The sequence below is a fragment of the Lissotriton vulgaris genome, chromosome 12, assembly GCF_964263255.1.
Source record: "Lissotriton vulgaris chromosome 12, aLisVul1.2, whole genome shotgun sequence".
NCBI classification, from domain to species: domain Eukaryota; kingdom Metazoa; phylum Chordata; class Amphibia; order Caudata; family Salamandridae; genus Lissotriton; species Lissotriton vulgaris.
Window position 1 is genome coordinate 80,809,572 of NC_141700.1, and position 14,734 is coordinate 80,824,305.

Below are 14,734 nucleotides of genomic sequence, written 5' to 3' on the forward strand. Positions count from 1 at the left end.
AGTTGGTTCTGCGAATCAAATCTCTTAAAAATATTCTGGGTTTACACTGTAAATCCCAAAAAGAAGCAAGAACCTAGCAGCTAAGTGACGGTCATTAATGTTTGTAGGTGAATTCTGTAGTTTTACTTTGTGCTCCATGAGCTCCAAAGTATCTGCAGATATTAGTATCAATTTTGCAAAATGGGAAGTAGGTACAACATGTTTTCAGTAATGCATTAACACCAAAAATATACATGACTTGTGATGATAGCAAATTTCAAAAGTAACATTAAGTCTTTTCATCACAAAATGGAGACAACTATGAAAAATAGAGTCCCTCAAAGAGATATGCTAAGTAAATATTGAATGGGATTGGACCAAATTTTGGAGAATAATTGTCACTCTAGGTATCTCTGAAAACAAATAGTCAAATATGTACATCATACAGAAGCCAGATGTGTTTAATAGGATAAAAGACTTTTAGCTATGAACTAATAAGACTAAAGGTAACGAGGAAGGTATGGGCTATCTGTATTGTGATTCAACCCCATTTTGTAAATTTCAGACAAATCCTCTAGAGAAAAGTGGGACAGATGTCCACAGGTATCCTCACTGTGAAAAGTAGTCTTCCTCACTCCTACTCTGATTAGATCATTGAAAGTGGGGCATGACTGTCATGTGATAATGGAATGTTGGGGGGGGATTCTGGAACAGGAGGTTGGAGTTGCAGTTGAACCGGGAGTTTGGCGAGTGGCGGAGGCTGTTCAGTTGTCCTGCTGTTAATCAATAAAATCTGGATCTTACCTGCTAGTGTCGCATCTTAATAGGGCATATGCTAAAACTCCTCGAAAAGAGATACCTGAATTAAGTATCTGAATTGCTCAAATGAAATGGTGTAGTTTGGAGAATTTTTCTCCGAAACTGAGTTGCCTATGGCACTTGTATTTGTGACCACAGCTGTCTCCCACAGCTTATAGCCACGGCTAGGTTATTTTGCAATTGCTGGTTGAATTTTAAAGAAACCACACTCTACTGGTCGTGAAGCAGCCAATGCTCGCTGTCCGGCATACAAGACCAATAACTATACATCTTTTGGCGGCTTCACAAACTCATCTCATATGAATTTATTTAAAAATACTAAAAATAAATCTGCTACTTACTGCATCTCTGATTACTAAAAAACTAATAATTGGCCCTTATTGTAAAGGTGAATTGTTAACCAGCAAAAAACAATATAGGTGTCTTGCAGTTCACTGCTTAGAATTTGGCATACAATCATTTTATTTATTAACAGACCAAAAACAGATACAAACAGCAACACCACTGGCAGAGCAGGTCACAGGAGTCATTGAATGTTTGGGGTGCAATAGTGCTGTCTAGTGCAAAGTCAATCAGGGAGTCCTGAAGCTGTTTCAAAAGTCCCACAGATACTCCTGTGATCTACATTGGTAGGTTATCACCCACATTTCAGATAACTTTAGGGTTACCAAGTAAATCCCTAAAAAAGATTAGTTCAACAGTATGCAAGGAACTATGGGAAAACAACAATGTGAGAATTTCAGTAAAAGTGTTGCATCATCCACAGAGGGTAAAACTGTCAAGCCACTGAAAGGAAAAGAAAATAATTTAATCTGAGAAAATAGGAGGCATGAGGAACACCATAGAAAATGCTACCGGCCTGCTGTCAGACTGGGCTTGGTTCAGATAACATCCGATCAGCACTTAACTGTCAAAGGCCTCTTGCTGAAAGAAGTAACTTGGGGTTTGGAATGTGTGGAAGGGGGGTGTCAACATTCTAGATGATGTAGATCATTACTTCTCTTTCGAAGTAGAAGAGACTTTTAGTAGAGCTACCTACTGACTTTGCTGTTTGCCACAATACTATATAGGTTCTATGATATGAATATAAAGACCGAGGAAAGGCTTGTCATCACAATTCCAGAGGACAATTAGGTTTCATCTTGAATCAGAGATTCAGATTAAAATAAAGGAGAGGTATATCCAACTGAGAGGAGGAGAATATCACAAACCAATAGAATAAAGAGGACATAAAGTGACTTTAAATCTGTGGCCTTAATAAACATTAAGTAGTTTTCAATAATTAGACAAGACATTTAAAGTATAACATTCTGGCTAGGATCTTAATATACATAGGGGGCAAGAAATCCAAGTCCTACGGATATGAAATACAAATGGAGTAATGTATGTAAGGGAATAGGACAATTACCAATCTTAGATTGCAAACAGTGCAACATAACATAGCAACAAAAAGATAAAATTGAGCAATTAACTGCTCTAAATTGCAGAGGTAACCATAGGAATATGAGATGGAGGAAGTTACTGTGGAGGGACTTTACTAATTGAGAAATACATGAAAGAAAACACAGATTGATTTAAAAGGATTTGAAACAAAGCTTGAATTGTGTTTTAAAAGTGTTATTACTGACCACCAATTAAGCTATTATGTAGCCCTCTGAGCCAAGGATCACTGACCTACAAAATATTGTACTCTTTTGTTAACACGTTTGGAGATGGGACGGAATTGGCGTAATGTGATATAAAAAGGGATTAATGATTATTGAGCATGCATAGTACAAATAGATATCATGGTCTTTAGCTAGTTTGAAAAGTTTGCAAAGTTCTAGACTGATCCTTGAAGCCACTTTGCAAGCACCAAGCCCGTCCATCCTCTACAATATCTTTCTGCTGGTGAAGTCACTTACCCATGAGTTCATAAGCAAGCAAATTGCTCCATTCTCATTAAATAATATTTAATTCTAACTAAGAAAATTAAAATTTCTACTCCCAAAACATTTCAAAGGAGCGAAAGCCACTCCAAAATGTCCATAACAAGTACACATCTGAATTGGTTTTTGAACCTAAAGAGAATTTAAGATTGGGAATTTCAAGTTTTAACCCATTTAAAACCATTATAAGTTGTGTGATTGTCCACTTGAATATCAGCGGTCAGATTTTTACTTGTGGAAGGAGCCAGTTTTCTTGGAGATGGTATGAACATTGCGCTCTGTTGAGCTTTGATTTGAAAAGAGGAAGAAAACCACTGCACTCCAAAGTAAACCTAGTGTAATCAGTTTATAGATGTTCTTGTTTCTTAGGGTGCTGGGAATGTTCACCTCCTGGTCCTAGAGGTGCTATAGATAATGTCTAGAAGACCTTACTCCGTGTAAGGGTAAATTCGACAGCACACCTGCGGCGCAAAATCGCCAGATAAGTAGTTCAATTTATGACAATCCAATCAGTGAAAGTTACTTAGATCTATGTCATATTTATTTGAATGTTAATCATATCATATTTCATCATATGATAGAATATTTAGTGATAAATGCAAAATCAGACGTCCAAATTATTCAAATGTATATCAAAACAGCAGTACACTGAAGCATCTGTCCCCGATGCATTTCGAGCCAGTGGCTCTTCTTCAGGAGTAATGTTCTAGAAAAAAAACATGTAAAGAGATACTAAGGTCCTTGTCCATGGGCCAGACATGAAAATAAAGCAAGTTACTTATATTACAGAGTAAAATGGAAGGAAATGCTCGAAATAAACCCAAGATGAATTTGTGTCTTGCACTTGAAGTTGGTTCACATCGTATTGCACGTTCTAAATCGCTGATTAATCATCACTGCATCTTTGGATACTCAGTTGGAGCGCGGCTTTTTTAACTTGGCACTCCTCTATTATTTGCCCTTTGACACTTGGTGACACAATGCACACGAATTTATCACAAATTCATCTTGGGTTTATTTCGAGCATTTCCTTCCATGTTTTCCATTTTACACTGTAATATAAGTCACTTGCTTTATTTTCATGTCTGGCCCATGGACAAGGACCGTAGTATCTCTTTACATGTTTTTTTTCTAGAACATTGCCCCTGAAGAAGAGCCACTGGCTCGAAATGCATCAGGGACAGATGTCTCAGTGTACCGGTGTTTTTATATACATTTGAATAATTCGGACGTCTGATTTTGCATTTATCACTAAATATTCCATCATATGATGAAATATGATATGATCAACATTCAAATAAAGATGACATAGATCTAAGTAACTTTCACTGATTGGATTGTCATAAATTGAGCTTTGATTTGAGGCAGAGGTAGGCAGAGGGTGGCTCTTAACTCTCTTAAAAATACAATCACTACCGGGGCCTGGATGTCCCAGATCTCGAATTATACTCATTGGCTGCACAATTGCAGTGGATAACTCAACTAGATGGTGAGGGGGTCAAAGAGACGGGTAACGTGGGTGAGGTACCCAACCAAGGTGTCTTAACATGTCTTCTACTAGATAAAACAGCCAAACCCCATGCGGCGCCCAGGCTATTATTGATGGCCTTGAGGTATTGGAGGACATGTGCAAAAATGAAGTCGCAAAGCCCACTGTACTCCCCGGCAATACCTATCGTGGAGCATCTAAACGAGCCTTCTTAACTTCCCACCAGATGACACAATGGACGTGGGTCTCATTGCGGTCGGGAATTGCTACAAGAATGGAGAAGTCCTATCCTTAGAACAGTTGATTGCAGACTATGACCTGCCACCTGGACAGTTTCTGACATAAGGGGCACTACTCTATACAGTTCCATGGCTTGGGCTTCGGGAACAATGAGCCGGCCCAATACACAGACCTACATTCACTTATGGCTCTGGGCAGTAGCAAACAAATAACTTTGACATGTAAATTCCTAAATGATATGATCCAGACAGACCTCTGAGGACTCAAACACAGTTGGGAAATGACCCTAGGTCACCATATACTGGATAGAGAAAGGGATAAAATATGGCCTATGTACAATCGTTATCCCGAAACAATAGACTGAAGTTCACTCAATTTAATTATCTACATATACCTATCTCTCGCCTAAGAAAGTGGGTGATATGTGTGGGGTTGACCGGGGACTGTGACCTAGATGCTCAACCTTATCACCAGACTTTATCCATATGGGATGGATGTGCCTGATTATACGGGGATACTGGACACGGGTTGTCAAACACTTGAGCAAATCCTTTGAATGAGAAAGTGATATGTCGCCTCAAACATGCCTGTTGGGAGGGTTCCCCTGTTCGAACCCAAGTAAGTGGGTAACAGACTAGTTGATCTCGTGCTTGCATTGGTCAGGAAGTTGATAGGACCTGCAAGTCGAAATCAGGGGCCACTCTATATTAAATGGGTTATTCAAAGTCAAAGTCAAGTTTATTTGTTTGATTAATTAAAATCTTACAAAAATGCTTTTAAAATATCACCAGAGAATAAAAAGTTTAAAACACCATGTACATAATTATTCTAATGTCGCATAATTTGTAAAATTAAAAAATATTTTCTTCACGTTTTTTGCCAATCACAGATAAAAGTTTTTTAAATGCAGAATTCATAAATACGTCATTCGGGTTTAGGCATGCCATTAACGCTTGTCTACATGTCCTTACTCCACGAGCATTAAATAGTCTCTTAAGGATAATTTTCCTTTCAGCTTCTATTGCAGGACAAAGACATAGTAGGTGTATAATATCCTCTTGGCCACATTTACATAGCCTACATATAGTATTGTCCTCACTAATCTTCCATGACGGCAGATGACACAAACCTGGCCAAAGTCCAAAACGTGCTTTTATAAAAATGTGCTTACTTTGCTGTGAGCATGATGTTTCAAGATATTCTTGGACTTGCTTTTTAGGGCTCGGCGTACGTCAACACGAAGTGGGGCGGAGCTCCGAGCTCTTATGTATTAGGAAAAAAAAAAGTTTCTTTAGGGGTCCGGGCTGCAACATTCTTTAGTGCGCGCGCTTTTTTTATGTCATCTGCCTAGTGATTCGTCTTCACTGTGCTGTCTATTTAGTAGCCTTGACGTGATAGGCTATATTTACTTTTCGTCCGCCATTTTTTTCATTTTCATGGCATTTTCTGTGTGGTTACGCGCACGGCAGACTTATTAATCTTAATTACGAGCTGTCAGAGTGCCCGTGTAATGCAATCCAGATGGTCTAAGCGGTGCAAGTGCTTCCAGACTAGGAGCAGGGTAGATCCGCGAAGATGAGAAACACTGAGCGCGAGACGGGCGCGAGAGGTGCACCCCGGGCCGTCTCAGCAGGAGGCTTTCACAGGAGCGTGTTTTTGTGCAACGGGTTCGATTCCCCGCCTGGCACACCACAGCTCCTCGCGCCCCATGCGTGCACGCAACGTTGCACATCCTAATTAGCAGCGCTTGTGAGCAGAGCTCGCACGCATCCCAAGAAACTCGAAAGTCATCACTTTGGGATTTGGGATTTCCTGGCACGAAGCAAATTGCCACCGATGGAGCGGCTGCTGGAGGTTGCCAGCACCAAGGGGCCCTTTGTGCGCGGTAAGCAGCTCTCTGGTCTGCATGAATGGGCTCAGCCGAGCATGGCGCTGGCAGAACACCCCGGTGGTCGTCTCGTGGAGATAGGAGCCGCAGGTGAAGGTGTTTTGGAGATTTACACATTTCACAGAGAAATGATTTACTTGTTGGTATTCTGCCCGTGTAGTTCGGAAATCAGTGCTTTTGCCATTGTGTCTCAGAAAGAGGGCCGCTCTTGAACTTTTGAACTCCTGATTCACAATTTCGTCGGGAACCTGATTGATTCCGAAGTGATTGCACATCTGAAACCTCAATTTCAGCTGTGTGTGAAATAGTTCCCCACCGTTTTCACCCCAACACAGTGGGTCCCTGAAAGCATCCAATTTTAAAAATAGATTTTCTCAGATTGACAGGGAACAAAGAGGTTCCTGGGATTTTGCCTTGCGTGGGTCAAGACATTGTGTTGGAAAGCGCTGTTACTCGGTACCACACAACAATGTGAGTGCAGAGTGAGTGTGCAGAGTAGTGAGTAGTGAGTGCAGAGTGAGTGTGCAGAGTAGTGAGTAGTGAGTGCAGAGTGAGTGTGCAGAGTAGTGAGTAGTGAGTGCAGAGTAGTGAGTAGAGTAGTGAGTAGTGAGTGCAGAGTGAGTAGTGAGTGCAGAGTAGTGAGTAGAGTAGTGAGTAATGAGTGCAGAGTAGTGAGTGGTGAGTAGAGTAGTGAGTAGAGTAGTGAGTACAGATTAGTGAGTAGTGAGTGTAGAGTAGTGAGTAATGAGTAGAGTAGTGAGTAGTGAGTGCAGAGTAGTGAGTAGTGCGTAGTGAGTGCAGAGTAGTGAGTAGAGTAGTGAGTAGAGTAGTGAGTAGTGAGTAGAGTAGTGAGTAGTGAGTAGAGTAGTGAGTAGAAAGTAGTGAGGTGAGTAGAGTAGTGAGTAGAGAGTAGTGAGTAGAGTAGTGAGTAGTGAGCATAATAGTGAGTAGTGAGTGCAGAGTAATGAGAAGTGAGTAGAGTAGTGAGTAGTGAGTAGAGTAGTGAGTAGTGAGTAGAGTAGTGAGTGGAGTAGTGAGTAGTGAGTGAGTAGTGAGTGGAGTAGTGAGTAGAGTAGTGAGTAGAGTAGTGAGTAGTGAGTGCAGAGTAGTGAGTAGTGAGAAGAGTAGTGAGTAGTGAGTAGAGTAGTGAGTAGTGAGTAGAGTAGTGAGTAGAGTAGTGAGTGAGTAGTGAGTAGAGTAGTGAGTAGAGTAGTGAGTAGAGTAGTGAGTAGTGAGTGCAGAGTAGTGAGTGCAGAGTAGTGAGTAGTGAGTGCAGAGTAGTGAGTGCAGAGTGGTGAGTAGTGAGTGCAGAGTAGTGAGTAGAGTAGTGAGTAGTGAGTGCAGAGTAGTGAGTAGAGTAGTGAGTAGAGTAGTGAGTAGAGTAGTGAGTGCAGATTAGTGAGTAGTGAGTGCAGAGTAGTGAGTAGTGAGTGCAGAGTAGTGAGTAGAGTAGTGAGTAGTGAGTAGAGTAGTGAGTAGAGTAGTGAGTAGTGAGTAGAGTAGTGAGTAGTGAGTAGAGTAGTGAGTAGAAAGTAGTGAGGTGAGTAGAGTAGTGAGTGGAGAGTAGTGAGTAGTGAGTAGAGTAGTGAGTAAAGTAGTGAGGGCAGAGTAGTGAGTAGAGAAGTGAGTAGTGAGTAGTGAGTAGAGTAGTGAGTAGAGTAGTGAGTAGTGAGTGCAGAGTAGTGAGTAGTGAGTAGAGTAGTGAGTAGTGAGTAGAGTAGTGAGTAGTGAGTAGTGAGTGAGTAGTGAGTGGAGTAGTGAGTAGAGTAGTGAGTAGAGTAGTGAGTAGTGAGTAGAGTAGTGAGGTGAGTAGTGAGTGCAGAGTAGTGAGCAGTGAGTAGAGTAGTGAGTAGAGTAGTGATTAGAGTAGTGAGGTGAGTAGAGTAGAGTAGTGAGTAAAGTAGTGAGTGCAGAGTAGTAAGTAGAGAAGTGAGTAGTGAGTAGTTAGTAGCATAGTGAGTAGAGTAGTGAGTAGTGAGTAGAGTAGTGAGTAGAAAGTAGTGAGTAGAGTAGTGAGTAGTGAGTAGAGTAGTGAGTGGAGAGTAGTGAGTAGAGTAGTGAGTAGTGAGCAGAGTAGTGAGTAGTGAGTGCAGAGTAGTGAGTAGAGTAGTGAGTAGAGTAGTGAGTAGTGAGTAGAGTAGTGAGTAGTGAGTAGAGTAGTGAGTAGAGTAGTGAGTAGAGTAGTGAGTAGACTAGTGAGTAGAGTAGTGAGTAGTGAGTGCAGAGTAGTGAGTAGTGAGTAGAGTAGTGAGTTGAGTAGTGAGTGCAGAGTAGTGAGTGCAGAGTAGTGAGTAGAGTAGTGAGTAGAGTAGTGAGTAGAGTAGTGAGTGCAGAGTAGTGAGTAGAGTAGTGAGTAGAGTAGAGTAGTGAGTAGGACATCACAGGCAGCAGCTGTGCAAGCTTCTTACACTCACAAGGAGACCACAGGCAGCTGAGGTGCAATCTTCTCCCACTCACAAGAACGACATCACAGGCAGCAGCAGTGCAAGCTTCTTACACTCACAAGGAGACCACAGGCAGCAGAGGTGCAAGCTTCTCACACTCACAAGAAGGACATCACAGGCAGTAACGGTGCAATATTCTCACACTCACAAGGAGATCACTGGCAGTACACACCACATGAACACACTCCATAACACATAGCAACAATACATTGGCATTTACAATGCCATTAGCTCAAACTCAAATAAATCTGAGCCCAATTGCATTTCTAATGCTTGTTTTTAAATCCATTTATAATTGGCCATGCGTGTCTTCTTTTTACAAGTACCTCTTTGTCTTTTATCAGTGAAAGATGATTAGTCAGTTTATTAATTGTTCTTTTGAAACTTTCCTGGGTAATTGTATTCTCCCAAATTGATATTACTCCGAATTCTTCCTTCGCTTCCTTTAAATATGCCCAAACGTGCAGTTTCCGGTTGTCTTTCACTTCTTGCCATAGTATCCGGGACATTTGATTGTCACGGTCATTTTTTATACGATTCCATACTTTTAGGATTTGACCTTTTCGTGCGTGTTGCTGATTATTTATCCCAAACTCCAACCTCACCTGTGCTTGCGAGGCATTATATGGTAGATGGAATAAAATCTTGTAAGTTTTAGCAACTGCATTATTAATTATCTCCGCATACTTACCATTTAAAACTTCAGAGCCATATGTCAAGGTTGGTAATAATTTAGCTGATATGATCTTTAATAAAGGGCCATAGGACAGTGCCGTTAGTTTTTTTGTATAATCCTAAATGCAGCCACCAAACTATTAAATGGGTTATTGAGGTCGAATGCAGGGCCAGGGCGGAAGAAGAAGCTCTACTGCAGGAAGAAGCCTGTTGCTCGCAAAGAAGAACAATCTCAGATGTTTGGAGGGAATTCACCCACATTTTTGTAGAGTACGCAAACTCGCCGGGGCCCAGGATTTACCCCCCAACACCAAGACAAACGAACCTGGTAATGCTGATGGAAACTGCCACAATGGAGCAGATCGGAATACCCCTGACCCAAAAGGACACTAGAAAGAAATGTATTATCTTTATCCATATGCATGTCAATGAACACTATGCGCCACTACACACATTGTATACTGCCACTTTAGAAGAGAACCTACCCATGTGTCTATTATTGTTACTCTACTATAATTGGTTACTTGGAGACAATGAACCTCGACTCTAATACGTTCCTACATGCAAAACGAACAGTTTTGTCTGTCGTATATCGCGATGTATACTCTCTACCTATCCATGATACTAATAAACAGAGGTTTAAAAAAAGACTTGGTATACCCATGATTTGGAAGAAATACATTTCTGGTGACCTTGTCAGAATCAAGAAACAATGCCTGACCTCTAGATTAGGATGATCATAAAACACAAGGTACTTACAGAGAGTTATCAGAACACACACTCCTGCTAGCAGAATGAGGATCACCAGCAATAACACTATCAAGATCTTTGGTGATGTCTTTTTCTCGGCCTGAGCCTGGGAGTCTGTCTTGGCATCTAAAAACACAAAGACCATTCATTTGATTGTTAAGAGGATGTTGACCATATGTTTGAAAAAGCACCTAGGTTAAAACCATTAAGAAAACTAATATTTTCTTATGCAATTTTAGAAGCGGATGTTTTTCCTTCACATCTTCCTCCTTTTTTCTAAGTGGAAAAGCCCTCTTCATTTCACCACTAAATACATATTTTTTGATTACTTTTCCTATTCCCACTTTTATTCACCAGTATCCAATTTGCTTGTTAATATATACAATTGTGGCACCTTTTAACAGTTGTATGACACACTATCAAGGACTATAATATTGGCCTACAAAATCAATCAAATTGCCTACTACTACATGGACAAGGGAGGTATATATTTACTACTCATACTCCACATATGCTTATCAAAACTTATTATGAGATGTAGTGGTTAGGTATTGTGTCAAATGCTATGTTTTATTCATGCTATAGAGCAGCAAAGAGCGGTAAAGTAGTGGTGGCATGTCTCTTTAATGCCTTTCCCCTTATCTTGAAATGCAGGAAAATACAAGAAAAAGCAATCTTGGGTTTCTTGTTCCTCTTGATTTGAAATTCTAAGGCATGCAGGGATTGGGTAGCCAGGGTCTAGACAATGAATTGTTTTGCAAATCAAAAAGTAGATTCAACACAATTTGTAATAGAAATGTGAGGACCCTTCACCCAGTAAAACGTTTTACTGAGCCATATACTCGTTACTCTGAAAAACTGATCTATTTGGGTATGTCAAATAGGCAGTCCTCACAGATAAAGGGGTTTCACTGAGTGCAACCTTGGTTCAAAATCAATAGAGTTGGCAAAAAGCTTACATTAGGAAATGAGACATTGAATGTGCAGTCCGTGTGGTGCTTAATAAGCCATCCAATACAACACACATTAAGATATTAGGAACTTCAATACCTAAGCCAAGTTTAAATAAAATAAATGTTTTTTTTTCCAAGAATAATGCAAAAATTAAGACAAACAGAAAGGGTGTTCAAAAGTTATGCGAAAAGGAAGAGCATTGCATATAAATATTCAGTGGAGAGAGAGGTCAGTCTCAAAATCCATGATAAACCCAAATTATTAAAGCTGTCTCCCGCAAAAATAAATCTTAACAGTTATGTATTAAAAACAAAATGTGAAAAAAATGTCAATGATGAAAGTTCATTGCAAAAAGCAGGAAATTAAAAATCAATGGTATACAATTGATAATAGTGTAAAGTCACTAATCAAGATTAATAGTAAAATATGCTAACTTTAAAAGCAACAGGTAAAACAATGGTGAACATCTTTTTAATTTACTTTCATGAAGCTTTACTATTTTTCTCAAGTCATTAGAAATTCCTGAACATCACCAGGGTGGATCCAGTTAATGTCGGAAGACGTTCCTTCCTCAAATGTATCTAATTAATTAATTTATTATGTGGTCATTTACCATAATACCTCTGGTTCATTCATAGTGGCTTTCTTTCAGCAGAATATATCCAATTATTGAGTGTAGCTATCTCTGACCAAGTAAGACCAACTAAGGCTTCACTCAACAAAATGTATCAAGTTAATGCACACACACTCACATACATAACTTTATCAGAATATATTTAGTTAATGCATGGAGGCATTCTCTAATCAGTAGTCCATTTCTAACCAGAAAATATCTAGATCACGCATGCAGGAGTTAATCACCAAAACATATACTGTTTATGCATAGAGGGGGACCCTCACCAGACAATGTACAGTTGATGCAGAGAGGCAATCGTCAGCCCAATATATTCAAGTAAACAAACCCACATGGGCATTTGTTGAACAGAAAATATCAGGATATTGTAGAGGCATTTCTTCATTAGAATATATCTGGTTAATGCTGGTGGTTAATCAGTTGCCTGAATATATCCAGTTAATAAATGGGGGAGAGGAGTTGGCCTGACGGCTGGGGTGGTTTTCCTCGATTCTGGGGAACTGGGCTCGAGCCTCGGCAACGACTCTGAACATCCTGTGATTCTGGCCAAATCACTTAATCTCCCTGTGCCTAACAAAAAAAATATATATATGTATTTATGTGTCCTTGTGTAATGCAACTGGTGCTACGTAAAGCGCTCTGATACCTGATTCGGGTCAAGTTCGTGCTATATAAAGCTTCGTAAAAAAAAAAAATGAAAGTCCTCAGTCTCTAACCAGAAACTATCTAGATCATATCCGGTGTTAATCATCTCTGATGGAGTTAAAAAAAAAAAAACAATCTCAAATTCATACCGACAGGCATTCCTCCCCCGAATATCTTCCAGTTAATCCAGAAAGGCATTAGAACTGTGGAGAAGTGTGGCTCACTGGTTAGAGCAGGCAGACCCTGAAGCAGAGGTCAGACCCGGGACCAGGGTTCGATTCCCGACGCGGCAGGGTCTTGAGCTCAAATGTCCACGGACTCGATAATTCTCGCTTCGGTGCCCACTCTAATCACGGGTTCACACTCTGCAACTCTGGGCATTAAGCTTGCTTAATCTCCACAACGGCCCCCCGCGGCGGGATGCCTGGCTTTCACCTTGGGGATGACCTGTAGGGGCTATCTCACAGGGAAAAGGTAGGACGGGTTCCCAAGGCAAGCGCGGAGATACCCCTTCGGGAGTCGATTCTGGCGCTATATAAGAAACATAATAATAATTAGCAGATCTAGAGATGGCTGAGAGGCATGTGCTCATGAGGATATATCTGGTTAATGCTGGATGGCAATTTCTCACCATAATACATACTGTTAATGCATAAAATTATATCTATACATGATTATATACATTTGGTGATATCCTATCAGTAATTGTTAGTCTAATCCCAGACTTGTGCACTATTTACTTCTGTATGCCATGATAATTGAGTAAATTCATGGAGGCCTTCCATCACCAATATATATCCTGTTAGTGGGGGGATGGATTACCTCACCTGAATGCATCCATTTATCGCTTGGAGGCATTTTATCAGTTGTTTGGAGAATTTTGTTCTACCTCTTGAATTTTGAGGCATAAGAAATACATGGTCATGGTAGAAAACTTTGCGACTTAGGCTCATTGTCGGCGTATCAGTAAAAGGGGCTCACTCATTTACTTAAATCGCATTGGATAAACCTACCAAGCTATCATACCTGTTTTTATCACTGCTTTTTTATTAGCTCCATCACGAAATTTCACCTCCGCATAGGTAACATCCGGTTCCATTTTTGTAAGACTCCGCCTCCTCAGCCGCGGTGCGGTTTAGTGGAGATTCATTTTTGCCAGCTTCTCAGAGATGCTAGAGAGGGTAAAGACAACATATACTAGAAAAATACTTTTGGAGAAGTAAGAAGGAGACAAGAATGGCACATTTGAAGATTGACTGTTCTGTTACAAAACAAATAAATAAACAGTTTCACCCGATGAACGATGGAGGTTCTAAGTTGGAATCACAACACCGGCCCTCAATAGTTGCTATTGTGGAAGTTTTTCAGGTTAACATACATACACATGATTTCCGTTATACAAATTGCATGAACTTTTTTCTCTGATGGATAGCCTGAATATGTGGCAGGCTACATCCACAAGGGGGAGCAGTCAGGGTTATTGTAGGGCTGTCACTGCCACTTGCTAAATCAATTTACATATCACAAAAGCACTACCTGGTAGGACAGGTAACCTTATACTTCACTGGGGCTGCGATAAAACCAGAGAAGGGCCATGGATCATATTTTGACTTGAGACCCAAAAACAATTATGAAAATCCTGTTTCTGTCTCTTTAAGACCAGGATAGGAGGCTCTACCCGATCAGAACATGGCGACTGACATTTTTGGCTGAGGTACATTGCTTTCCTTGGGGGACATTTTCAAGTTGTTAGAGTCGAGGGCTCTCATATACTTACTATCCACGGGTAAATGGAGCGGTTTATTAATTTTTATTTCAATTAAATCCTTTATTATACAGTGCAAACATTCTACAAGCATGCTTGGACTATTTTCAATAAAGTACTACCCTTACACTGTACAAATTGTCATAACATGTTTAGGAAAATATTAGAAATCCTGAAAGTGAAACGGTTAAGGCATTGAAAATCTTCAGTAATTCACACCCTAAATGCTTGCCCAAAGAACTGGTATGAATCTGAGCAGGGCCAACTTAGCCATCCATCCTTCTGTGAATGCTGCAAAGAGTAGCATCAATTTTTGCAACTATAATCCTATTGCTTAAGCATCTAGATAGAGTTCTCTACAACTGGCCATAAGAATGGCTACATATACAAGGAGTCAGAGTAATTTTTCAGCAAAGGAGGATCAAATTATGCACCTGGGTTTACTAAATTATGCACCAAGTAAAGGCAAATTATGCACCATGATTAGTAACACACTGTGGCAGGATACTTTTTCTATTTTACCA

At 40.2% G+C, this 14,734-nt stretch overlaps 1 protein-coding gene across 3 annotated transcripts in view; it reads right to left on the reverse strand.

The window, feature by feature from the left end:
- Positions 1–14,734, reverse strand: part of LOC147673383 (C-type lectin domain family 4 member A-like) — a 51,143-nt gene that overhangs the window by 11,590 nt on the left and 24,819 nt on the right. For all 3 annotated transcript variants that reach the window (XM_086947239.1, XM_086947240.1, XM_086947241.1), the window contains 2 exons: positions 13,472–13,617; positions 10,222–10,338 (listed from right to left, as the gene is read on the reverse strand). In XM_086947239.1, coding sequence (XP_086803365.1) covers positions 10,222–10,338; positions 13,472–13,544 — 190 coding nt within the window. In that variant the 5' untranslated portion in view covers positions 13,545–13,617. The remainder of the gene's footprint in view (positions 1–10,221; positions 10,339–13,471; positions 13,618–14,734) is intronic.